This window comes from Agelaius tricolor, unplaced genomic scaffold (assembly GCF_023055355.1).
Source record: "Agelaius tricolor isolate 1412-34295 unplaced genomic scaffold, bAgeTri1.0.p SCAF_5, whole genome shotgun sequence".
NCBI classification, from domain to species: Eukaryota; Metazoa; Chordata; class Aves; order Passeriformes; family Icteridae; genus Agelaius; species Agelaius tricolor.
Window position 1 is genome coordinate 1,334,407 of NW_027269265.1, and position 27,702 is coordinate 1,362,108.

The following is a 27,702-nucleotide window of genomic DNA, read 5'->3' on the forward strand; positions in this document are numbered from 1 at the left end:
GGGAAGATGCAGGGCAAGGTTTGGATCCTGAGTTCCAAGACACACCAATCCCCAAAAAAATCTGCCTCAGGGTCTCACCATGCCTGACCTGCTCCTCCATCCATGCACAATTGAAATCCAGAGCTTCCAGGGGGAAATCCAGTGATTTGTATTTTTTAAGGGTGTCAAACCCCACAGTTCATCCAGACTCAGAGCTCTCACTTTCTTCCAAATCCCATGGTCCATCCAGATTTGGAGCTTCCACTTTCTTCCAAACTCTATGGTCCATCCAGACTCAGAGTTCCCACCACTTTCCAGACCCCACAGTTCATCAGACTCTGCATTCCCATTGTCATCTGAACCCCACAGACCATCCAGACTTGGAGTTCCCACAGTCTTCCAAACACCACAGTCCATCCAGACTCAGAGTTCCCTCTTTTTTTCAAATTCCCCAGTCCTTCAGACTCAGAATTCCCACTGACTTCCAAACCACAGAGTCCATTCAAATTTGGAGCTTCCACCATCTTCCAAACCCAACAGGCCACCAGGCTCAGAGTTCCCACCATATTCCAAATTCCATGGTCCATCAGACTCAGAGCCACTGTTCTCCAAACCCCACAGTCCATCCAGATTTGGAGTTCCCACCATCGTCCAAACCCCACAGTCCATCCAGGCTTGGAGTTCCCACCATCTTCCAAACCCCACGGTCCATTCCAGATTTGGAGTTCCCACTTTCTTCCAAACAGGGCAAGGTGCTGATAACCCCAAGGTTGTGGGTTCAATCCCCGCAGGGACCATTCAGTTCAGATTTGGACTCGATGATCCTTCCAGCCCAGAATATTCCATGATTCCAGGGATGAGCTTTAAGGTCCCTTCCAACCTAAACCATCCTGGGATTCTCTGAAAATGTCCTGACTTGGAGCTCCCACCGTTTTCCAAGCACAGGAACTTAAAGACACCAAAAATGCCTAAAAACCAGCGAGCCAAGAGCATCCTGGGAATGCTCCAGCCCCCGAGTGCCACCAGTATGGACCAGTACAGCTCCAGCTGACACCAGCTGACCAAGGAAAGCCCTGCCAGCATCTCAACAAACACACGCACCACAGGGCTGCCTTACCTGGAAAGAGGCTTTATTGAACAGAGCTGGAAAATTATCTCTTCAGTGGAATTACTGAATTTGCACAAACATTTCTCTACAGAATAAAAAAAATCAAGCCTTGTCATTGTTTTACTGCATCTCGTTGTGCTTTTTATACTCATATTTGCAATTATTATACTCCTCTTTTGTTTGTTTTCACATTTGTACTCCAATTATTTGCATATCAGGTTTTGCTTTTAATCCTAGGGTGTCGAGAGAACACAGAATAATAATAATAATTATTATAATTATAATAATAATAATACTCTTCTTTAGACAAAAGTCTTTTTTTTTTTTTTAAATGAAGTTAAAAGCTGAGCTAATTTAAGGAAAAAGGTCTTCAAATTTCATAACCAACTGGAAGGGAACTTTACAATGCAGTGGAAAACCGGCACGTGTTCGGGTAGCTTGAACCCATTTTGTACAGCTTTTATTTTTTTTTTTTTCCTTGTAAAAGTGGATTTTTTTTTTTTTTTTTTTTTACTTTTTGTTTGTTTGTTTTTTGAATTTCGCTACAATAACAAAATAATCTTTCACCCTCTGCACCGAGTCTGGCTCCGGGGCAGAGGCAGAGCCCCCTCGGAGCGTCCGGAGCTCCAGATGTCGGGAGCCGTCCCAACGGAGGGGGAGAGTAAGAAAATCATCCTGTGTTTCACCACCTTCTGCACCAAGTGTGTGTCTGAACCACCTTTGTTCCTCTGGTTGACCCACTGGAGAACCTGAAACGACGACGACGACGACAACAAAAGGTGCCACACCCACGGGCAGCACCGCCGGGAGCTGTTTCGAATGGATAAGAAGCTGAAAGGCCATGGCTGTCTGCAAGGTCACACAGCACGGATCTCATCCCAAAGGCTTTCCACAGCAGCTTAGGTCCATCCATCCTTCTCCAGAAGCGGCTCCGTCTCCTTGCCTGCACACCCAGGCTCCAGAGTTTGTTTAGAAAAGACTTTGCACAGCCCACGTTTTCAGCGGTGCAAAGCTTCCGCGTCGAAATCATCATTATTACATTTATTATAATTTTTTTTATTTTTTATATATATATATTTATATATATATATATATATTTTGTTCGGTTTTTTGTTTTTTTGTTTTTTGTTTTTTGTTTTTTGTTTTTTTTTTTAAATCAGGCTTGTTTCATTGAAGGCACTTGGTTTCCATGGCAATTTATAAAAGACGGTGGTTTGGTTTCTTCACTTCCGTAGAGCTGATGACTCCAGTGGGGAGGGGAGAGGGATCTTCCAGCGGCCGCAAGCAAACTCCCAGTGAAGCCTGTGACAAATGTAAGCCCAGGTGGCACGTCCTGGGTGGGAATGCATGCAAAAGGAGACAGCACACAGTCACCAAGCAGAGCCGTGAGGAATGAAACGGGAATGTCTGCAAACAGCTCCGATTCCGGGTTGTCCTCGAGGGGAGGTGACAGCCGAAGTAGAAAGGGCCGACATTTGTTTAACTCTACGCTAAAAACCTTCGGGAAGGGAAAATGAACGCCAGCTCTTCACGTACCCTGTTTACAGTGAGGTGTTTCTCTCTCTCTCTCTGTGTTTGTATTTCCTCTCTCTCTCTCTCCTTCCTCTTTTTTTTTTTTTTTGGCAGGCCATTCGGTTTCCATGGTAACAAGCAAACGATTCATTTGAAACAAAACCAGCCATGACTTTGTGCTTTGACAAGGGTTTCTAGAGCTCTTTGCCGAGAGTTCAACCAGATGATGCTGAATTCATCAGTGACCACAAAAGCACCTGAAGGTCTCTTCCTTACTTAGGCCAGATCTCGGTCTCAAGCTTGGTTCTTAGTGAGTTCCACTCCCGTGATGCCTTTTCAAGTCCCCAGTGCTTTCTTAATCTGCTTTTTTTTTTAAATTTTTAAATTATTTATTTACGTATTTATTTAACTTTCGAGTCAGTCAGTGGAGGAATCTTTGGTAGTTTGTTTGGAAATGTCCATTTTACAAAGACTCTTTCTTCATGCCAGTGCCTGGTGAATCTCTTGTAGCCTCTGCCAGGATAAGGTCACCTCTGATGACTTAAGACAGACATGAGGATGAGGAGTGGGAGAAGTCGTATATGTGCTAATGGCCCAACAGCACCTGATCGTAGATCTACAAAAAGGGGAGAAAATAGAATTGAAGAGGTGCCCGCATCCCTTCAGCATTACTACAGTGTTCCAAAGTCACCTCCCACCGTGAGGAGACAAGGACAACCCTCACCAATGGGACAGGGCAGGAACTGGGATGAAAATCCACCTGGCTGCGTGGTTGGCTCTGTTTTAATGCACACACAGGGTGGAGGGGTGAGACAGAGCCCCCAGGGAATCACAGCAGTGATTTCCATGGGTTCCATGCTGTTTGGGCCCCCTGGGCACTGTTTTGATGTTGTTTTACCCGCCTGAGTACCTCAAATCCAGCCCAGCCTCACCCACCACTCTCACCTCTGCCTCGCACCCATCCAGCATCTGAGCAAAGCATTCCCCAGGACAACATTCCACTTTAAACCCTCCAGCTGACCCCAAAGCAGGGATTGTTCTGCTGGAAAAGATCCGTTTGGGAAGGGGAAAGATGGGAAGGAACTTGTGGGGAGGAGGCACTCACTGTTGGCCGGTTGGTCTGATTTCATACACTCTCCTTCCACAATGGACACGTCGTCAATAGCAATGTCCCCTTCGATTCCAGGGCCACGGATCCCTTCAAAGATGAGCTGGGAAAAAGAAGATCAGAGGGTGGTAAATGAAAAACATCCAGCGGAGCAAAGGGGGACGAATAAAAAAATGTCCAGAAGATCAGATCCTAAAATCGAAACCAGCACAAAAAGAAGGGACTTTATTAAAATTAAGACATTCAAGAGTCTAATTTCAGACTGTGGAAGTAAATTCCATGCTAGGATCTATTTTTTCCCAACATGTGGGTTCTCATCAGGTTTGGAAGCTTTGATTCCATCTAGGAATGTTTTTTTCAGAGGAATTGGGATGAGTTTTATCACAGTGAGAGACTTTATTGCAATTTTAGATGAACTTCATCCTCTGCTGAGTGGATGACTGGGATTTTCAAGTCCTGTTGGCACTTTTCTCTCCAATATTCCTTGTCTGAAACCAAACTGCTGGAAGAGGAAATCGTGCCTGGATCTCGAGAGGAAAACCTCTCCTCCCCCAAAATCCAGCCCCTGCTCCTTGGCAGCAGGAACAACACCAATCAGTGGAGTTGAAAGTCCAATTTTTCCTGACAATGGAAAACAATTTCCAGCCTAAAGGGCTCTGTCCAAACACAACAGGCAGCATTTAATTAAAAGCTGCATTTGGCAGCGATTTTGGTGGCCCTCAGAGAGGGGTTGCTCCACGCTCAGAACAAATCACAGCACAGGAGTTGGCAGGGCATGGAGCAGAAGCCAGCCTGCAGCTCCCAGCGATGGCAGGAGGTGCCAATTGAGCAGAATTCCCTATCAGTATCCTGAAAAAAAAACCAAACCAACCCCATTACGCTTTTGGACAGCTGTTGTTAAAAACACTGCATCAAACCGGAGAATAGGGGGTACAGGAAAGGTCACTCTGCTCTTAATGGAATGGAATTATGATCCTAAAAAGCCAATCCTGAGTGTTTTGAGGGCATTCAGCTTCTGCCTCACCCCTGGCAGTGTCCAAGGCCAGGTTGGACAGGGCTTGGAGCAGCCTGGGATGTGGAAGGTGTCTGTGCCCATGGCAGGGGTGGAATAAACCGATTTTTAATCCCTTCCATCCCAAACCGGTGTGGGATTCTCTGACTTTTCCACAGAATTTCAGGCAGATTTTCACCCTCCCTTGTGTGCCCCCCTCACCCTGCTCCCTTTCCCTGCTGGCACTTGGGGTGTCCCAGGACAATCCCACCAGGTGGGGGGTGCAGGAGGGGCTTCAGGGTGTCATTAATGCCCCCAAAAGTGGGGAGCTGAGAGGGCTCAGTTTGGTGCACATCGACCTGAAAAAGGGGTTAAAATGCTGCTGGAGACTGGGCAAACTGGGGCAAACTGGGACAAACTGGGACAAACTGGTCTCCTGATATCCCCCCTGTCAGGGACACCTCCAGCCTGAAAATTGGGAATATTCCCTTTTGGATGGGGGAGTGAAAGCTCTGAGATCATTCAAACACGGGGATAAATCCCCAAGAAGCTCCACAAGAGTTTTGTGATTTGGGATTGGGAATCCTGCAGGGCCAAGGGCTGCAAACCCTGGGTGTTCCCAGCCCATCCTGCTGATGTTGGAATATTTTGGACACAAAGTGACCAAATCTGGGTGGGCTGAGCCCCACAAGGAGGGGGTGGCACCGACCCAAACAGGAGACCTGCTATTCCCAATACTTTGTGATAAATCCCGGAATTTTTATTTGGATACTGCAATATTTAGATCCTAAATTAGCAATAAATCAAATCCCAATCATCCATACCATCACCATGTCCTGATGCACAAATCAGAACTAAAATTGACATTTTTCTGGATGACAGAACCAACATGTCCCTCTCTTTTTGGGGTACTCTATTTTTGGGGTGTTCATTCTTTAAAAATACTGAATATCTGAGATAGATTTATGCACTTTTTTGAGATTTAAAGCACTGCAGTCCTTCCAGATCCTCATGACAAAAGCTTTGTTCTATATCACAGGGACTGACAAGGTATAAAATCTTCTACCCCTATAAATTACCCTATAAAAAGTTTTAATTTTCATGTCACTGCAGTGTTTTACTGCAAAGATTCACTTCAATTCCCTCTCCTTAAATTTAACTTGGAGCTTTATATTCCTTCCTACTTACACTCCTAAATGAAAAATAAAATTTGCTGTGATGCAAGAGATGCTAGAAAAAAAAAAGATAATTTAAGGCTCCAAGAGTTCTGACATTTATTTGTTATATTTGGTCAGAGCTTTACATTTATTTTATGCTGAAACCTTTAAACACAACAATGTAAAAGGTGAAAAGCAGCCAAGGAGAGGAGCTTCCCTCTGGAATCTCCCTCCTCCACTCCTCTGGATTGCTGCTGCCAAATCCTTTGCATTTCCCTGCCCAAGGCTTTGATTCTTCCCTGATTTTCTAAAGCCCTTCCCAGGTCTCCAAAACCCCCTCAAATCCATCTCTCCCTTCCCTTTCCCAGGCCATTTATTATGTTCAGACATTAAATCACTTCTTTCTCCTTCGCTCTTCAGAATTCTTGGATTTATCTCAACTTCACCAATGAAAAACTCAACCGCTCTGATTTTCTGTGCCTGGCCCGGGCTCTGAGTGTTCCTGAGCTCTGCAATTCCTCTTCTCCCCATTCCTGACTCTTTGTTCCCATCAAACCTCCCAGACTCCCAGCCTGGAACACCTCCCACTGTCCCAGGGTGTCCCAGTGTCCAGCCTGGCCTTGGGCACTGCCAGGGATCCAGGGCAGCCACAGCTGCTCTGGCAATTCCAGCCCAGCCAGGAATTCCCAATTCCCAATCTCCCACCCATCCCTGCCCTCTGGCACTGGGAGCCATTCCCTGGCTCCTGTCCCTCCATCCCTTGTCCCCAGTCCCTCTCCAGCTCTCCTGGAGCCCCTTCAGGCCCTGCCAGGGGCTCTGAGGTTTTCCTGAACCCTTCCCTCCTCCAGGGGAGCATTCCCAGCTCTCTCATGTCCCACTGTATTTCACATCTCCCTCTCCCTCAATTTTCCTCTAATTCCCATCCTTGGAATTGCTCTGCAATCCCACAGACTGAACCATTTCTCTCCTGCCAATGCCTCTCATGCATGGAAATAAAAACAAAGGGTCAGGATCAGGAATTCCCTGAAAATGAAGGAAGTGGAACTTAATGCAAATTTTTAGAAGAGCAGTTTGGATTTGCACTGAAGGAATCTTCCAAGGCCAGGTTGGACACTGAGACTTGGAGCACCCTGGGATAGTGGGAGGTGTGGAATAGGATAGGGATGGAATGGGATGGGACTGAATGGGATGGGACTGAATGGAATGGGATTGAATGAGATGGGATTGAATGTGATGGAACTGAATGGGATGGGATGGGATGGGATGGAATGGAATAGGATTGAATGGAATAGGATTGAATGAGATGACATTTAATGGGATGGGATTGAATGAGATGGGATTTAATGGGATGGCATTTAATGGGATGGGATTCAAGGTCACTTCAAACCCAAACCAGCCTGTAACTTTTTCCCAAAAATACATTTTCTCCCCTAGGAAAGCTGGAAGTGACAGAGAGGGCTCAGAGGAGAGCCCTGCACTCAGGGCATGGCTCGTGACTCCCACATTCCCTGAGGGCATTCCCAGCCTCACCCACAGCAGGACCTGCTGGCAGCAGCTGCTTTTTTGGGAGTGTTCCAGTGTGCCTGGGAACTGCCCCTAAAGGTCCATCAGCACCTCCCTGTCAACCCCAGCAGGAAATGTGTGAAAAACCTGTCACAGCCCTCTGTGTGTCAGGCTCCCAGACCATTCATTTCCCACAGAAAATCCAAGTATTTCCAAAAGCCTCTAACACAGGCGCCCTAAGTAATTTCTCCTAGCACATGATTTTATATTCCACTTGCTAATCTGAAATCAAAACCTGCTGGAATCACTCCCAGCATCTTTGGGAAGCTGGAAAGTGTTTTGAGCTCAAGCATTATTAAGCCCCGTGGTGCTCAAGGAAAGCAATGATCTGTCCATGAGCAGCCTCCAGAGCTGGGAAATCCCAAAGAAAAGGGTCAATATTCCCAATCTCCCTCCCAGCCCTGAATTCCCAGTTCCTGGAGGTGCCAGCCTTACCTGGAATGAGGTGGGGGGGTTGATGTTCACCCGGGCTTGGTTCCAGTGCTGTCCCTTATTCCCACTCGAGGACCACAAGGGGTTTTCTATGGCAGTCTGGCCTTTGAGCCTCAGGTAAACATTCAAACTTCCTGGAAAACAGAAGGAGAGCTGGAGTTGGGAAGGCTCTGCCTGGATGCTGCAGCACCCTCCTCGCCTGTTTTCCTTGGATTTGAGGTGTGGAAATTTCCTGCTGTAAATTCCAAACCTTTTAAATTCAGGAATGCCGGGAAGTGGTGATGGGAGCTCCCAGCAGAGGGGAACTGAGCACCCATCCTGCAGCTCAGGCAAGGCATGAGAATTCCAGGGAAAACAGGCAAAAAGGAATTTTCTGTGGTTTAGAGCAAGAAATTGGCATTAGACCTCCTTATCCAGGGCAAAATCAGCAATTTGGTTCTTTTGTGCTGAGTTCTTGCTCGTTTCCTGCCAGCTTTCCTCTGCCCATTGCTGAACTCCTGGAGCTCCCCAGAACCCGGCAGATCCATCTCAGGGAGAGACCTGATGCCCTTGGGAATATTTCTGGAGGACAACAACATCCTCTGAGTTCAAAAAAACCTGAAAAATCTCTCCCTGTGCAGGAAAACCCCCCAGAGCTGCACCTTTGCCCACCAGTAAGTAACCGGTGCCAGCACAGACACTTGGGACACCAGGGTCAAAAATGCAGGCGTGAACAGAACCAGATTCTCTTGGTGCACAGAAAAATAACAAATTTCATTTCTCTGGGTTCATTAATTCACAGGATTTGGGGGTTTGGTCTTATTTGCCACCGCGGTTGCCTGCAGGTGTGTGGGGCAGTGGGGCCTCTTTGTGGTCTGTAAATTCAGTGTATTTCTCCTAATCTGAGACTTTCAGACAGCCAAATTCCCACAGGAGCAGCATTTTTGGGATGCCTGGCACAGCAGATCCCAAAAATTCCAAGGAAAGCTCCCAGATCTGAGGCAGCTGCACCTGCTCTGGAACAGTTCTTGTTTCCAGCAAAAGTCAAACTTGGAGCCTTGGAAAACATCAGGCTGGAGATTTAATGGAGGAAATATTCCCCTGATGGCCTTTTCACCAGGGGGAGAGAATGGGACTGGAATGGGACTGGAATGGGACTGGAGTGGGATTGGAATGGGACTGGAATGGGACTGGAATGGGACTGGAGTGGGACTGGAATGGGACTGGAGTGGGATTGGACTGGGACTGGAGTGGGATTGTAATGGGACTGGAATGGGATTGGAATGGGATTGCAATGGGATTGGAACGGGACCATCCATCTTCCCTGAAGGAGCTGGGAAGGGAGAATGAGGAGCAGCTCTGTGATCCCACCTGGAATGCAGGGAATGGGCACAAAGGAAATGGGATCTGGAGAGGAAAGTCTGGCTCTGCCTCCACACAAAGCAGGGAAAAACCTAAACCACAAAGGGATTGCAAAGGGATTCCTTTAGCCCAGCCCAGGTGTTTGGAGCAGGGCTGGGAATGTTGCTCGGCCTCATCCCTCCTCCAAATATTTATATTTATTTTATAGATATTTATTTTTATTTTTATATATATTATTTATAATTTATTTATTTTAATTTATTTTATATTTGTTTATATTCATGTCTATATTTATGTGTGTAGTGGTTTTGGTTTGTTCATTTAAGGTTTTTTTGGTTACTGTATTAATGAGTGTGGGGGGTTTAGTGTTGGTTAATTGCTAATTTATTTACTTTTGCTGTGAGGCAGGATTAGGAGAAAGGTAAAGTAGGTTTAAAACTTTAAAAGGGTAAAAACAAAAATTTATTAATAGTACTTTAAAGGAAGAATAATAAGAAGTAGAATAAAACTTTTAGAATACTTTTTAACTTTTAGAATACAGAAACACTCTTTGACCCTTGATGTTTGTAATTTGTTCTTCATAATTCCCCATAAATAAACGACCAGAATATGACCGGATATTGCAATTTCTATATTTTTTCTCAGCATGGAGTGGCTGAATCCTTTCCTTCCAATAAAAAACCCAGCACAGAGCCAGGAGAATTCCAACCTGGAGCTGCATCCACCTTCCTGCAGCACAGAGACAAAAAAAAAAAATAACCTGAGTGCTCTTGTCTGCTCTGCTTAAAATCTGAGCTCTGCCTGGGGGCAGGGGGAGCTCGGACAAAGCAAGCACCAGAACTCTCTGGGAGGATGGGTTTGCCCTTGGAATAGAGATAAAAATACATCAAACCAGGTCACTTTGACATTGGAAAAACTCCTGGCACACTGGGAGCACCAAGAAACCCGCAAAGGCCTTCCAAATATTGGATTTTTTGTTGTTTGGGCTTTTATATTTTCCCACTTCTTTTTTTTTTTTTTTTTTTTTTTTTTTTTTTTTTCATATCACAAAAAGAAATTAAATGTGGGTGTTGAAAGAGGCAGGACTAAAAAGACTGGCAGGTACCCTTTGAAAATTCAAATTCCTGCAGTGTGTGAGCAAATTTTTCATGACTTTTCCACAGGAAACACATGAGGAATGTATCCCTGCCTGATCCCAAATCCATCAAGAATGCCTAAAACACTCACAGATACTCCTTGAAAATCCAAATTCCTGTGGCTTTAGAGCAAATTTGCCATGACTTTTCCATGGGAAATGTATGAGGAATGTTGCAGCTCCCTGCCTGATCCTGAATCCAGTCAGGAATGCCAAAACCACTCAAACTTACTCCTTGAAAATCTGTATTCCTGCAGTCTGTGAACAATTTCCCCATGGCTTTTCCACAAGAAATACATGAGGAGTGCTGCTGCTGCCTGCCTGATCCTGAATCCATCAGGAGTGCCTAAAACACTCACAGATGCTCCTTGAAAATCCACATTTCTGCAGCTTTTGAGCAAATTCTCCATGACTTTTCCACAGGAAACACCAAAGGAAGGCTGCTGCTCCCTGCCTGATCCTGAATCCAGTCATCTAAAATACTCACAGGTATCTTTTGAAAATCTACATTCCTGCAGCTTTTGAACAAATTTTCTATTACTTTTCCATGGGAAATACAAGAGGAATGTAGCTGCTCCCTGCCTCATACTGAATCTAGTCAGGAATGCCAAAAACACTCAAACTTACTCCTTGAAAATCTGTATTACTGCAGTTTGTGAGCAAATTCTCCATGGTTTTTCCACAAGAAACACCTGAGGAATGCTGCTGCTCCCTGCCTGATCCTGAATTTAGTCAGGAACACCCACAACACTCACAGATACCCTTTGAAAATCTACATTCCCGCAGCTTTGAACCAATTTTCCATGACTTTTCCATGGGAAATACATGAGGAGTGCTGCTGCTCCCTGCCTGATATGGAACCCAGTCAGAAATGCTGAAAACACTCACAGATACTCCTTGAAAATCCAAATACCTGTGGCTTTGCAGCAAGTTTTCCATGTGTTTTCCATGGGAAATGCATGAGGAGTGCTGCTGCTCCTTGCCTGATCCTGAATCCATCAGAAATACCTAGAACACTTACAGATATCCATTGAATATTCAGATTCTTGCAGGTTTTGAGCAAATTTTCCATGACTTTTCCACAGGAAACACCTAAGAAATGCAGGTGCTCCCAACCTGATCCTGAATTCAGTCAGGAAGGCCTAAAACATCCCGTTAGAATCAGAAAAAAAACCCTTGTTAAAATCAACTTTTCCCTTTCCAGGCTCTAAAGTTCCCATTCAGATCAATGGGATTCCCATGCAATTCCCTGCCCAAAACCTCACTCGTGCAGGAAACAGTTCCCAGCTGTAAGAGGGAAATTCCTCCTTCCTACAAATCCCTGATTAGTGGAAAACAGATGATTTGGATGCCCTCAAGCACCTCCCTGAGTTATGCCAGGCTCTCGGAGGAACTGGCACTCTTCCCATGATTTTCCTTCAAACAAGAGGAATTTTTTCCAGCTATTTTTCCCAGAGGAATTGGCTTTCTCTCACCTATGTGCTGTCCATACATGTGATAGTAGAAGCTGAAGCAGTAGGCCGTGTTGGTGGCTCCGTAGGGATTTTTGGGAGCGACGCTGAAAACAGGACTGACGAGTCGGGCCTTCTCCCCCTCCAGCCTGGGCCGGGACGTCTCGATGTACATGTAAAAACCTGGGAAAACCCAAAGGGAAATCGTTGGGATGAGGCCTTCAACACCTTTGTACATGTGAAAACCTGGGAAAACCCAAAGGGAAACCGTTGGGATGAGGCCTTCATCATCTGTGTACATGTGAAAACCTGGGAAAATCCAAAGGGAAATCATTGGGATGAGGCCTTCAACACCTGTATGCATGTAAAAACCTGGAAAAATCCAAAGGGAAACCATTGGCCTTCAACACCTTTGTACATGTGAAAACCTGGGAAAATCCAAAGAGAAACTGTTGGGATGAGGCCTTCAACACCTTTGTACGTGTGAAAACCTGGAATGAGGCACTTAACACTTGGGATCACTCAATGTACATTGAAAAACCTGGAAAAATCTAAAGGGAAATCCTTAGGATGAAGCCCTCAACACCCAGGATGTCTTGATGTACATGTAAAAACCTGGAAAAATCCAAAGGGAAATCGTTGGGATGAGGCTCCCAGCACCCAACACAGATGGAAATCCATAGCATGAGGCCCTCAACACTCAGGACTTCTTGATGTACATGGAAAACCCTGGAATAATCCAAAGGGAAACCATTGGGATGAGGCCTTCAACATCTGTGTACATGTAAAAACCTGGTAAAATCCAAAGGGAAACCATTGGGATAAGGCCTTTAACACCTGAGATGTCTTGATGTACGTGTAAAAACCTGGGAAAATCTCATGGGAAATCATTGGGGATGAGGCCCTCAATGCTTGTGTACATGTGAAAACCTGGAATGAGGCCCTTAACACCTGGGATTGCTCAATGTACATGTAAAACCTGGAAAAATCCAAAGGGAAACCATTGGGATGAGGCCCTCAACATCCAACACAGATGGAAATCCATAGCATGAGGCCCTCAACACCCAGGACGTCTTGATATCCATGTGAAAACCTGGAAAAATCCAAATGGAAATCCTTAGGATGAAATGAAATGAAATCCTTAGAATCATCCAATGGGATGAGGCCTTCAACATCTGTGTACATGTGAAAACCTGGGAAAATCCAACAGGAAACCCTTAGGATGAGGCCTTCAGCACCCTACACAGAAGAAAATCATTAGGATGAGGCCCTCAACACCTGGGACATCTTGATGTACATGTGAAAACCTGGGAAAATCCAAAAGGAAATCACTGGGATGAGGCCCTCAACATCCAGGACATCTCGATGTACATATGAAAACCTGGGAAAATCCAAAGAGAAATCATTGGGATGAGGCCCTCAGCACCTGGGATGACTTGATGTACATGTAAAAACCTGGGAAAATCCAAAGGGAAAGCCTTAGGATGAGGCCTTCAAAACCCAACACAGAAGAAAATCCTTAGCATGAGGCCCTCAACACCTGGGACATCTCAATGTAGGCATAAAAACCTGGAAAAATCCAAAATAAAATCATTGGGATGAGGCCTTCAGCAGCTGGGTATCTCAATGTACACTGGAAGATCTGGAAAAATCGAAAAGGAAATTATTGGGAGGAGGCCTTCAACATTCAACACAGATGGAAATCCTTAGGATGAGGCCCTCAACACCTGGGACATCTCAACGTACACATAAAAACCTGGAAAAATCCAAAGAGGAATCCTTGGGATGAGGCCCTCAACATCCAACACAGATAAATGCAGAAACACCTTGGAATTATCAAGCATGCTGATAAAGTTCTCACTTCCATCTCCCACCATGTCATTTCTGGGACTCATTTTTTCCTACATGAAGCCTCTGTGTTTCTAAAAGCTGCTCCAAAGCCGTGTTTTCCCTGAAAACTAAAATCCAGGAAGCAGGCCAGTGCTGGAAATCATCTCCAAACTGATGAACCTTTGCAGAAAATCTGAGGGGGTTCAGCCTTCAGTCCTGAGGGGGAATTTGTCCCTGGAAACATGACTTGTAAAATAGAGGGAAAATATCAGGATGGAAACTTTTCAAGGAATATTTTCAACTTGCCATGTCAATCCCAGAGAAGACAATATCCATTTATTTCATTCCTGGAAGTGCCAACCACAGAGATATTATTGAATTAATCCAACCAAATTAAAGTGGTGCAGGATGAATTTTTCCCCTTTGGAAGTGCACACAATAAAATAGCAGGAATTACTGCAGGTCTGGATAAATTCAGCTCGATGTGCTGGATTTTTTTTTCAAATGCAAATCCTCACTGCAGTCAGGAGCACACGTTAACAGGGGCAGCAGATTGAAAATTGCACATTTGAACAATAGCTAGAGCAAAAATGGGGCAAAATCCCCTCATTGTGACGGGCTGAGAGAGCTCAAGGGAGAATTTAAATGACGTAAAGCAGGAGAATATTTTAAGATGAGCCAGATTGCCCCACTAGATTTTAATGTAAAGGGAATCACTTTGAAAATGGCACAATAAAAATGAGGCAAGGTGGGAATGGCACTGTCAGGGGTTGTGCTTTGGGACCTGTCACTCTTCAGCACTGGTGATTCCTTCTGGAAGTCCTTGAAGGATCTTGGTCTGAACTTAAAGAACTTTCCAGGGCCTAAAGGGGCTCCAGGAGAGCTGGAGAAGGACTGGGGACAAGGGATGGAGGGACAGGAGCCAGGGAATGGCTCCCAGTGCCAGAGGGCAGGGATGGGTGGGAGATTGGGAACTGGGAATTCCTGGCTGGGCTGGAATTGCCAGAGTAGCTGTGGCTGCCCCTGGATCCCTGGCAGTGCCCAAGGCCAGGCTGGACACTGGGGGCTTGGAGCAGCCTGGGACAGTGGAAAAAGTTTTTCACAGAAAGGGTGATAAAGTTCTGGAATGTTCTGCCCAGGGAGGTGTTTAACAAAGCCTGGATGAGGCACTCAGTGCCAGGGCTGAGTTGGGGTGTCAGGGAACAGGTTGGACTCGATGACCTTGAAGGTCTCTTCCAAACTTGTGATTCTGTGATTCTGTGTCCCTGCCATGGCAGGGGTGAGAAAAGATGAACTTGAATCCTTTCCCATCCCAATCCATCTGGGATTCCATGACCAGGAAAGGGCTGAGGTGCCTGTCCTGGACAGTTCCCTTATCCCACATTCCTCACTGCTGGATCTTACCCTCCTTGGAGCCGGTGCGGTCGGCGTTGGGCCCCGTGTTGGGCGTGTATTTCGTGTCCCTCGTGGCAGTGCTTTGTTTTGTCCAGTCAAAGTTGTCGGTGTCGTCTTGAGTGAAAAGGCAAATGTTCCCATCCTCAAAGCCACAGTGGAACTCTCCTGACAAAACAAATAACAGGAATTTACTGGCCAAGGTTTGCCATCTGATTCTTATTTTTCGAACTCCTTGTCAATTATCCACAGTTTTCTTTAGCAGCAAGCTCAACAAAAAAATAAATCAGGGTCATTGATTTGTGCTGGTGAAATTGAAATTACATTTATATCTTTTTGTAGAGCTCCTCCTCACATATTCAGATTTACACACTGATTTTTAGAGGTGTTGTCTCTTCTTACATTTCTAAAAAGCCGGGGAGAACAGAATCATTCCCATAAAACATTAAATTTGGGGAAAATTGTGGGAAGTGGGTTAATGTGGTTTAGGAATATAAGACAGCAGTTATTCAAATTGTAAACATTATCTCCAAGTGGCATCTCCTAAATTATCCTTCATTTCAATAGGGATGGGAAAGGAAGAAGTGGCTAAAATGAGGCAAAGTAGCCTCATTGAAGGAAATGTCTAAAAATCAGGACATTGCAGTACATGGAGGGATACCAGGAGGAGAATTGAGTCCCCATCACCAGATTATCATAAGAAATTCCTGTGAGGAATATCTGAATCCATATGGGAAGGAGAGGTGACTGTATCATATCCTGGACACACCTCCTGGATTTTCACTGAGATTTCTGTGATGTATTTGAAGAAAGTGGTAAACACATAGGTCTAAAAAATAAAAATTGCCAAGAACCCCAAGGAGGATTCCTGGGATCCTCTCCAGCATGGAATTGTGAGAGCCCAGTGCAGTGATCCTAGTGACCTGCCCCGCTGGGTGATGATGGGATGAGAAATTCCTCCTGCAATTTAAGAACCAAAACAAAGCCCAGCTTGGAGGTTCAGTTCTCACTCAGAGCATTACAAGGCCCTGTGGAGTAGAACGTGCAAAAGCTGAATTTCACTGCATGAACAATTCCTGCCGAGTTTACTCTTTCTGCAAAGTCCATTGATTTATCTGAGAAAAGAAGGAAATCTCCCTTCTCCAGGGAGAAGGCAGCTGCCTGCACACAGTGTCAGCTTGGAGGGGTGCAATTTATATTCATTGGTAGGAGAAACTCAAACCCCCGGTGTCGGGGGATTGTTCATCCCTGTTAAACTGAGAAGGTGGATAAATGTTTGCAGGTTTGGGCTTTTGGGGAGCTCTAAATCCACTTAAGCCACTGGAGCTTCCCTGTTAATCAGTGAGGAAAGAGGGACCTGGAGCTTAGTGCTGCAACACTCAGGTGATGCTGCAGGCTCAGAAATAAGCTTGGAAATTTCACTGTAAACCACAGGATGCACTCAGAGTGATTTCTAAATATTCCTGGTTCTCCTCCCGCCTTTCCAAAGAAACAAAAGGCCAAAGGGGTCCAAGGGGGATCAGGGAGGAGACTGGGGGGATCCTGCCCCTCTGCTCAGCCCTGGGCACATCTGGGGTGCTGTGTCCAGCTCTGGGATCAGCAGGACAGGAGGGACCTGGAGCTCCTGGATCTGGTCCAGAGGAGGGATGGGAGGATGAGGAAGGGCTGGAGCATCTCCGTGCCCAGGAAAGGCTGAGGGAGCTGGGGCTGCTCAGCCTGGAGAGGAGCCCCAGCTGAGAGGGGCCTCAGCCCTGGGTGTCCCCATGTGTCCCCCTATCTGTCCCTGTCTGTCCCCCTGTCTGTCCCTGTCTGTCCCCCTGTCTGTCCCAGTCTGTCCCTGTGTCCCTGTCTGTCCCTGTGCCCCCCTGGCTGTCCCTATGTGTCTCTGTGTCCCCCAGTCTGTCCCTGTCTGTCCCTGTGTCCCCCTGTCTGTCCCCGTGTGCAGAGGTCAGAGCAGGCCCAGGCTCTGCTCCAGGCCCAGCAATGGCCCCAGAGCCACAGGCAGGGATTGATCCCAGGAATTCCCAGGCACGGGAGGCAGAACTCCTGCCCTGGGCAGTGCCCAGCCCTGAGCAGAGCCCAGACAGGGGCTGGAGTCTCCTCCCTGGGATATTCCAGAGCCACATGGACACAATCCTGTGCCCTGGGCAGGGACTGGCACCAGTGACCCTCTGTGGTCCCTTCCAGCCTGATCCATCCTGGGATTCTGTGCCCCTCCGGGACCATCAGTGCAAAACACAATCCTATAAAACCAGGTTAGCACTGGAATGCAGTTCCCAGAAACTTCCTTGGCTCTCAGCACCTCGAGCAGACTGGTTTGGCTTCCCAGTAAATCCATCAACATCATCAGATCCCCCAGGAGAATTCATTCCCAAAGCACAGCTCCTTCACTGCTGACCTGAGCAGGATGTGGGATTCTGGTCATCCCTGGGAGCTCAGCATGGTGGGAGCAGCTGTGGGCACCAGGGAGGGAATTCCTGCCTGTGAGGGGCTGGGCTGGAATTGCCAGAGCAGCTGTGGCTGCCCCTGCATCCCTGGCAGTGCCCAAGGCCAGGCTGGACACTGGGCTTTGGAGAATCCTGGGACAGTGGGATGGGATGGGATGGGATGGGATTCAGGTCCCACCAACCCAAACCAGTCCCTGATCCTTTGATGGTTCCATGACTGCACCCAAACCCTTCAGGTGAGACATCAACCAATTGACATCTCCATCTTCATCCCAAGACTGGGAAGGGAATTCCAAGACCCCGCCAAGGCTCTTGGAATGTCCCAGGACTCAAACAAAGCTCTCTGAACAAAGTGCCAGCTGTGCCTCTCCAAGAATTCTTTTTACATCACCTGAGCTCCAAATTCTTTTGGTTTACCCCACATTTTGTGGATTTTGCTTCCACCTCCACTTTTGCATCTTCCTGCAACACAGAAGTTGCTGCTTCTACACAAAGGGATGAAATCAAAAGGAAAAATTTAAGTGAAGGAGAAAAGTTTTGATTCCCAGATCCAGTCCTGGAGCAAAGTGAAGAAAAGAAAGAATTTTCAGCCATTCAGCACTTTCTGCACTGCCCCTCCAGTGTCTTAAAAGCTGCATAAATGTCTTCTGCCCTCAGAGCTTCATTAAGAATTTCCACATCAGCAGAACAAAAGATTTTTTTCCTGAGGTGAAGAAAAAAAATAAAATAAATATTCAAGCCAGATGGGGGAAAAAGAAGAAGAGTCAAAGTTTGCCATTTATTTAATAGTCAAACATTGATTTCATGTGGAATACCTTGGAAAAGGTTAGTGCTAAATGTTCTTGGCACTGAACACTCCTTAAAAAATGACAGAAGAAGAAAAATGGGAAAAAGCTCCTCAGGATTTGCTCCATACTTTTGTAGGAGCATTTAAATAGATCTGGATGGTCTGGCGCTGTTAATTGCTGAGCAGGAGGAACCAGCAGCTCTTCAACAGGTGCTCCAGCCATGGCCCTAACGATGGTGCTAATTAACATTAATGAGAGTGGCGGTTTTTGTCAGGGCACATGGCAGCTCTGGAAGTGGATTCAGGTCATTAATAATTTCCTTGCCAATTAGAGCAAAAGCTGAAGCTGCTCTGGAGGTGAAACCCTTCGTTGTAGCAGGGATTTGTGTCATCCATTCCCATAAAATCCAAGTTGGATGCGACTCCTGAACATCTCCTCTCTTCTATTATTCAGGGGTGACCTCTAATTGTACAAATTGATCTAAAATCCTTCTGGTTTACGTGAAATGGTTTCTGTTAGGCGGTAAAAAATGAAGTGGAGAAGTGAGGCTCCACCTCGGAGTTGAAGTCTTTTGATGCTTTTTGCTAGGGTATCACAGAGATTGCATCAAAAGGCAGGATTTAGGGAATGGGATTATTCCAGAAGTGAAGCAGAAAGAGCATGACTTCAGGTTCCAGTCAGGAATCTTGTCCTGGTTGGATACAGCTCCTCCTCTTTGTTCACACAGCATAAATAAAACCAGAAATCGGCCCGACAGGTTTAGGAACAACAGGGATTTTGTAGGAAGCACAGACAAGGGAGCTGGGGAAGGGTCTGGAGCCCCAGAAGAAGCTGAGGGAGCTGGGCAGGGGCTGCAGAATCCCTGAAGGAGCTGGGCAGGGGCTGCAGAATCCCTGAGGGAGCTGGGCAGGGGCTGCAGAATCCCTGAGGGAGCTGGGCAGGGGCTGCAGAATCCCTGAGGGAGCTGGGCAGGGGCTCAGCCTGGAGCAAAGGAGGCTCAGGGGGCCCTTGTGGCTCTGCACAGCTCCTGCCAGGAGGGCACAGCCGGGGGGGTCGGGCTCTGCTCCAGGGAACAGGGACAGGAGCAGAGGGAACGGCCTCAGGCTGGGCCAGGGCAGCTCAGGGTGGGCACAGCAGGAATTTCCCCATGGAAAGGGGGCTCAGGAACTGCCCAGGGAGGGTTGCAGTGCCCATCCCCGAGGGATTTCAAGCCATGATGGAGGTGGCACCTGGGGCCATGGGGCAGTGGTGGCCTTGGGGAACAGGGATGGGATACAGACTGGGATTTCTTTCCTACCATGGGATTCCAGTCAAAAAATCTTCAGGGAAAGCAAGCAAAGCAGAATTCTTCCATGGCTTTGGCCACCTGAAAGGAGTGGCCCTGGGGACACTGCAGCTTTGGTGGAAAAACTTTCCCATCCCACCCTTGAGCCGACACATTCCTTATTCCCATTTGGATGCCACCCACATTCCATCATGATCCTACAAGACTTTTGGAAAATTAGTTTGAGATCTTAAAATCCTAGAGGAGCGTGAAGCACTTAGGATTGTATTTTTTTCTTCCCATCAGAGCCTAGATTTAATGTATTAATTAGCAAGAGTCTCATGCCCTGCTCGTTAAGGCTCCATGGGAGAGGTTCCTGCAGCCCCTGGCAGCTTTGAGCTAAGTCCTGCTTAATTATTAACATGTTGGACAAGATCTTCTGCAAATAAGTTTAAAATTTACACAAAGGTTTAAAGTTGAGTCTGAGGGATGGAGCAGAGCCTGCTCATGCCTGATGGCTCTGCCTTGCAGCAGGAAAAATGGGAGACTGGACCTCATTCCTTAGGTGGGAATAATTTCAGGACATGCTATTGTGACAGAAAAAATGGATTTGTTGGGGTTTGGGAGAACATGAGTAGGAGGGGTAGGTGGGACTGGAGTAGCGGGGAGAGGTGGGGCTGTGGGAACAGGGTGGTTTTACTGGGATGTGCCAAAGCTCCATCCCAGTCTCCTGCCTGGACGTTTGCAGGGATTTGGTGCCCATGGAAAAGTGGAAGAACAAAATGTGACTTTGACATTTCCAGCCTGGGACACCCCTGTGTCAGAGTTTGCATTTCCAGTCATGCCTGAGTGTCCTGAGAATTTGGGGAGAACCAAAATCCACTTGGGGCCTCCCCATTTCTCTGTGCAATGAATCCACGATTCCTGGGTCTCTGTGGGGAAGAACTTCCTTCTTTTTGGTTTCAATCTGCCCTAAAAAGCATGGAAATAACTCAAGAATCATAACGAAGGCTCTGGGGAGACCTTAGAGAATCTTCCAGAGCTTGAAGGGGCTCCAGGAGAGCTGGAGAGGGACTGGAGGCAAGGGATGGAGGGACAGGAGCCAGGGAATGGTTTGAAGGTGAAGGAGGGTGGATTTAGGTGGGATATTGAGAATGGGGAATTCCTGGCTGGGCTGGAATTGCCAGAGCAGCTGTGGCTGCCCCTGGATCCCTGGCAGTGCCCAAGGCCAGGTTGGACACTGGGGCACCCTGGGACAGTGGGAGGTGTCCCTGCCCTTCCATGATTTCCCATGGCATCCCCAACACCTCCTGAGCTGCTCCACCACAGCTGGATCTGAACTTTAGCCCACGAATATTTTCCTTTGGATGAACTCTTTGGGGCAATGAGAAAGATGAGCTGGAGCTGTGATTTTCCTTCCCTTATCCTTGTTGGAACAAGAGGAATCACAAATGACACCTTCAGGTGGTTCCTGCTACCCCTGGGCTGCAACCAGAAGTAAAACACTTCAAATTTACTTTTCAACTGGGAGTAAAATACTTCAAATGTACTTTTCAACTGTGAGGGACAACCAATGCAAGGACTCTTCTTCATGGCATGGAAGATGAAATAATAAATAATTTAAATACTTACGGAGATGTGGATTCACCGGAGCTGGAAAACAGAGGGAAAATAAAATTAATAATTAATAACAGAAAAAATTTCAGTTCATCAGTATTCAGATTATCCTAAATTTCCCCTTGCTGAATATTGAAATTCATCTACTTTACCCCTTTAAGAGGCTGGAAGAGAATGAAATCCAAACCTTCACAATGTCCACAATATCCTAAGCCTGGGAATGGCTTCCCAGGTTAATCCAGAGGAATCTGTGCAATGCTAAAACCTGGGAATGGGATTGAAGGACGGATTATTCTGTGGCTCTATTTGCAGAAGGAGAAATTTGAGGATGGATGATTTAGGAAAAGGCCCCTCTTCCACAGCCCCTCACACGTGGGAAGCAGAAGGGAAGCTGAGATCAGGGCTGGAATTTGATCTTATCCGCAGAAAATCCCATATTAAATTTTATCTCCAATTAACAGGGACATCGGACAATGCCAGAGCATCACTCCAGGTTTTCCTGCTGCCCTTCCTTGCTTTAATCCCGGCCTTAGATTCAGCAAAATCCTAAATTCAATCTGGATTTTCCACACCCGCTCTGAATTAGCACCACTTTACCTGAAACTAGAGCAGTGATTTGCTCCAGTGTCATCTCCCCGAGAAACCCAATCTTTACATCTTTTACCTACAAATTACCTCTGATTCTCAAAAAAACCCTCAATTTTACAGGATCCCTGAGTGATTGAACCTGGAATTAGCTGCACTTGCTGGCAGCTGCATTGACTGAGGCTTGATTTGTAACTAAATGCGGGGCTTTGGATGGAAAATCTCATCAGGTGTCACCTCGAGTCACACGGTTTGGATTGTTCCCAGCAGAGCAAAGCCAACGCTCTGTGTCACACCCAGGCACAAAAGCAGACAAGAAAATGAAGGTGGTTAAGCTGAATTTATTCAGCATCATAAACCTGGGGAAAAAAAAAAAACAAACCTCCAAAACAACCAGAAAAAAACCACAAAAATATCACTTTTGGAGCAGCACAGCTGCAGGACAACGTGTAAAGGAGGTTGGGGGTTCCTGGAGCAGTTTGGGATGGGAATGGGATGGGTTTAAGGGAAGATTTTTATCATTTTGTGGGAATTTTTTGGCAGGAAGATGGTGATAAACAAGGAATTATCGAAGTGTCACGTTTAGGGATCTTTCAACCTCCTCTTTAAGGTCCTTCTTGCGCATTCGTTGCAATTTTGACAGCACAAAACCAACCAAACAAAAAGAAATTCAATTATTCACAAAATAAACACCCCAAAAATAGGTATTTGGATGGATTTAACAGAAGATTAAATTTCTGGGAATATGGGAAACAGGATGTATGGATAGTGTGGTTTTCTTTCTAAATGTAAGTGGATTAATCTTTGTCAGAGTGACCTTTTAGAGGGAAATTTATAAAGCCCTTCCATTATTCCTTATATAAATTTATAGATTATATAATCTTGCAAAGGACTACAAACAGTCACTGTTTTTTTAAAGACAATAATTCACATTAAAATAAAAAATGTTCATTCTGGGGGAAAAAAACCAACTTTGTTTGCAGATTTTTCTTCAAAACTCATCCTTCAAAACAAGAATCAACTCTAAATATGCTGTTTGATGAAGCTGGCATTAATTTACTCCTGGCATTAATTTACAATTTTTCCTTATTTCCCACAAAAAAATTGGATAGGGTTTTGGGGTTTGGATGTTCAGAATTATTTTGGTTGGCATTTTTGTTGTTATGTGAGGTGAAGATTTTCCTCTGTCCCCATTTTTCCCCTTCCTTTTGGGATGGCCACACTCATGACATGGGAAATTTATAAAGCCCTTCCATTATTGGTTATGTAAATTTATAGATTTTATATTCTTGCATAGTAGCACAAACAGTCACTTTTTTTAAAGACAATAATTCACATTAAAATAAAATTAATTCTGCTCATCCTGGGGGAAAAACCTTTGTAGATTTTCATTGAAAACTCATCAAAGAGCAACTTGAAATCTCCAATTTCATGAAGGTGCCATTAATTTATTCCAATTTTTCCTTATTTCCCACAAAAAAAAAGGATGGGATTTTGGGGTTAGGCTGTTCAGAATTATTTTGGTTGGCATTTTTGTTGTTATAAGAGGTGAAGATTTTCCTCTGTCCCCATTTTTCCCCTTCCTTTTGGGATGACCACGCTCATGACATGGGAAATTTATAAAGCCCTTCCATTATTGGTTATGTAAATTTATAGATTTTATATTCTTGCATAGTAGCACAAACAGTCACTTTTTTTAAAGACAATAATTCACATTAAAATGAAACCTGCTTGTTCTGGGGGAATAACAACATTTGTAGATTTTCCTTCAAAACCCATCAAGGATCAACTTGAAATCTCCAATTTAATGAAGTTGGCATTAATTTATTCCGACTTTTCCTTATTTCCCACAAAAAATTGGATGGGATTTTGGCGTTTGGCTGTCCAGAATTTTATTGTTGTTATGAGAGGTTGTGATTCTCCTTTCTCTCCATTTCTCCCCTTCCTTTTGATGACCACGCTCATTACCGTGCTCATGACATTATCCCAAGACTTGGAACAGCCACGCCATTCCAGGTGACCTGGGACATTCCCAGCCCCCTTTTCCTTGGATTTGGGGTCCTCACCGCTGTATTTGATGACCCGGATGGTGGAGTCCCCCTCCCCAAACCGGGTGATGGGCGTCAGGCGGACCTCGTAGGCCTCGGGCTTGATGAGCTCCGTCAGGTTGTAGGTGATCAATTCCCCCTTCTGGATGTTCCCGTTCACCGTGATCTCCTGCTCCCACCAGCGCTGCTGGCCAGCCTGCAATCCAAAAAACCCAAAAAAACCCAAAAGTCAGACATTTTGGGGTTTGGCTTCGCCTTAGAAAGCAGAGCAGACCTGGGAAAGCTTCAAAATTCCGGAAGAATCAACGAGGAATACAGCAAGGGATTCAACAAGAGATGAACTTCTTGAGCTGTCCCCACCATGGAATGGTTCTGTAACAAACCACACCAAAAATTGGGAATGTTTCTTCCAGAGGCCACTCCTTCCCTGCCAGCTGCCCATCCTCTCCCCACAGAAATCAAACAGAACTTGGATGGGTTTGGGGGCAGGAAAAGTGTGTGGGAGCAGACACTGGGCAACCTTCAAAATTCCAGAAGAACTGGAGATTCAACAAGGAATGAACTTCCTGAGCTATCCCACTGTGGAGAATTTCTGTAACAAACCACACCAAAAATTTGGAATATTTCTTCCAGAGGTCTGATGGCCCACTTGGATGTGTTTTGGGGCAGGAGTTCCCCCAATTCCTGAGGATTTGGGATACTCAGCAGGCAGGGATTACAGCCAAGGAGCAAGGGCCAGTTTGTGGTGACCAAGAAGCACCCAGTGGGTTTTTAGGCATTTTTAAAATTCTCAATTTTTAAAAAAATCTGTGTTTTACGCTTAAAACTGGCTTATCAAAATCTAAAAGAGCTTTCCTTTTGAAAGGAAAAACAATTTTTCCTTTCAAAATTGTTGTCCAGCCTGGAATCCAAAGGATTCAAAGGTCAGAGATTTTGGAATTTCTCTTCACCTTAGAAAGCAGAGCAGACCTGGGCAACCTTCAAAATTCCAGAAGAATTAGAGGTGCAACAAGGAATTAACTTCCTGAGTTATCCCACTGTGGAGAATTTCTGTAACAAACCACACCAAAAATTTGGAATATTTCTTCCAGAGGTCCAATGGCCCTTGTTGTGTTTTAGGACAGGAGTCCCCCCATTCCTGAGGATTTGGGATGCTCATCAGTCAGGGACCACACAGCAAGGGCCAGTTTGTGGTGATAAAGTTTTAAAAAATAAATAAAATTAATCTTTTAAAGCCAAGTTTTATGTCATTATGTCAATGATATCTGTGAGCACTTTAGGACAAAAATTAAAAATATTCCCTATTCCACCTCATCTTTGGATAAGGAACCACAGAAATGGAGATTTCCCAAAGAATTTCAATAATTAACAACGAAAATTTGCAATTACCCAAACCAGGCATGAATTTCTATCAAATTCAGCCTCTGCTTTGAATTCTTGCCCTTTCTTTCCAGAAGCAATAAAATCTCCATTATTTTCTCCTTTCAGAAAGGAAAACAATTTGATTTTTTCTTTCAGGATTATCCCTCCAAAAACCAGGGTTGGATATTGATATTTCTCCATAGGAAACAACAAAGATTTTGACTTTTTCTTTTTCCCTCGCAATCAACACCAGCTCTGATCTAATCCTTATTTTTCACCATGGAAACCAAAGGAAAAAAAATCCAAAACAACAGAAAATTGTCGCTGTGTTGGATGGAAAATAACCCTGATTTTCCAGCTCTGCTGTGGAATAAATAAATATATTAAAATAAATAAATAAATAAAGCTACAAATATATAGATTATACAAAAATAAAATACACAAATAAAAATATAAACCAAATATTTAAAATGCAATAAATGTATCCATATATCAAAATACAAATATATAAAAGTAAATATATAAATAATAAATATATAAATATATTGATATAAAGAAAGAAATTCAGGATCTGCCACACCCAGCTTTGGTTTTATCACTTGGAAAAACCAACCCAGCACTTGAAATAGAGCCATAATCCCAATAATCCCAGAAGCTGCTTTCCAAACTTGGGAAACACCAACAACCCGGGCTGAAAAATATGAAAATAATTGAAAATAAATGGAGCCCGGCACACCCTAAAAATAGGATTTAATTCCTACAATGCCTTGAGGTGCTGGAAACTCCCAGCACTGAGCTGATTCCAAGCTGGAAGCATCCAAGACTGTTTCCCTTGGAGATCTGGGAATCACCTTGGCTCCCCTGGATGCAAAAGAGCCAAATCCTCATCACCACTTCCCAAAATTCCCTGTGCAGCCCATCCCTAACACTGAGCCTGTGCCTTTTTCCATTAAAAAGCCAAGATTGAGGCTTCCAAGAGAAAATCCACAAGGAACAACCATGAAACACAACCCTTCCCCTCAATTCCTGTGTCGAGAGCTGGAATGTCCATAAGAACCAGGATTTGGTTGGAAAATGAATTTTTGAAAGAAAAAAAATCTCAAAATCAAAGCCCTTTTCCTCACAAAGATAAGGATGAAACTCCAGTGGGGAATAACCTTTGGCCAAGCTGGAATTTTGGATTTCCAGCAGTGAGGAACTGACTTTGGCCAAGCTGGAATAACAAATTTCCAGTGGTTTGGGAATATTTATGAAGCTCTGAGGAAAAACGGGAGGAGTTCCTGGAGCATTTATTTGCATTATCCTGTAATTAATTAAGCAGAGAATATCCACACTCTGGCAACTTGGAGTACTGAAAGTTGGTCTGGACAGGACTCCTTTTTTCCTTGGAATATTTAGGAATCTTTGTTCCCAAGGGAGACAGAAAAGCAAAAACGGGCTGTAAATGGGGCAGATTTTCATTCCAGAAGGTTGGAACCACCCTGGTGCTTTTTATTTTATTTATGTGGTACTCTTTTATTTTATGGGGTGCTTTTTTATTTTATTTATGCCAATAAAAGGTGGTTTATTCCATGTCTTTTGCTGGAAAACTCTATTTTCTTAAAGCCTTGGAATTCTGGATTTCCTGAAGAGTTGATCCTCTGGGATGATTAAAGATTGATTCCTTGTGTGCTCATATATGTTCATAAAAAATAAACAGCTCCTCACTCTGTTGTTCATGGCCTATTGATTCCCAGCAGAAATTCCTTCACTGACTCCGCTAGCTGGACAAAACATCTTTAATTAATGACAACGTTAATTGAAGGCAAAAAAATTAATGACGAAGTCAACTAATCCATTGGATACTCCATAAAAAACTGTGTCAATGTTTAAAGTAATTCCTTTGCCATTTATAACCACACAGATTGATTTTCCTTAAAAAATAAGAGATTTCTTTGGAAGTTTTATATCTAAAATTGGGCTGTTCAGTTCATGGACAAATATTCCATTTGCACATCACAGAGGGAAAATTCCTAGGGAGTGTTTGTGTTATTCCTGCTTTTCTTTCATAATTCTGACTGTAATACAATCAGAGTTATCCAGGTGAGAATATAAAATTGAGGAGTGGCTCCTGGGTCACCTTCATCCCTAAGGATGGATTTGGAATGACTCGGTGACAAGAATCTGGGATTCAGGCAAGCTGTAAAGGATGGTCTGTTCTTGATGGCAGAGAATCATGGAATCATGGAATATCCTGAGTGGGAAGGGATCCCAAGGATCATCCAGGGCAGCCCCTGGCCCTGCCCAGACCCCCAGCAATCCCACCCTGGCCATCCCTGAGGGTGTTCACCAAACCCTCCTGGGGCTCTGGCAGCCTCAGGCCATGCCCATTCCCTGGGGAGCTTTTCCGGTGCTGATTCCACCCTCTGGGGGAAGAACCTTTCCTAAAATCCACCCTAAACATTCCCTGGGTCCTCTCCCTGGGTCTTGTCCCTGTCCCAGAGAACTGAAACTGGAGCTGCCCTCAGGATGAGGTCAAAGACCACAGCGAGGTCTCCCCTCAGTCTCCTCCTCTCCAGCTGCACCATCCCAGTGCCCTCAGCTGCTCCTCAC

General features: G+C 45.1%; 1 protein-coding gene across 2 annotated transcripts in view; it reads right to left on the reverse strand.

The window, feature by feature from the left end:
* Positions 1-1,088: 1,088 nt before the first annotated feature.
* Positions 1,089-27,702, reverse strand: part of MDGA2 (MAM domain containing glycosylphosphatidylinositol anchor 2) — a 216,427-nt gene continuing 189,813 nt past the window's right edge. For both annotated transcript variants that reach the window (XM_071426035.1, XM_071426036.1), the window contains 7 exons: positions 23,767-23,944; positions 21,131-21,151; positions 15,012-15,167; positions 11,802-11,960; positions 7,854-7,984; positions 3,705-3,810; positions 1,089-3,215 (listed from right to left, as the gene is read on the reverse strand). In XM_071426035.1, coding sequence (XP_071282136.1) covers positions 3,127-3,215; positions 3,705-3,810; positions 7,854-7,984; positions 11,802-11,960; positions 15,012-15,167; positions 21,131-21,151; positions 23,767-23,944 — 840 coding nt within the window. In that variant the 3' untranslated portion in view covers positions 1,089-3,126. The remainder of the gene's footprint in view (positions 3,216-3,704; positions 3,811-7,853; positions 7,985-11,801; positions 11,961-15,011; positions 15,168-21,130; positions 21,152-23,766; positions 23,945-27,702) is intronic.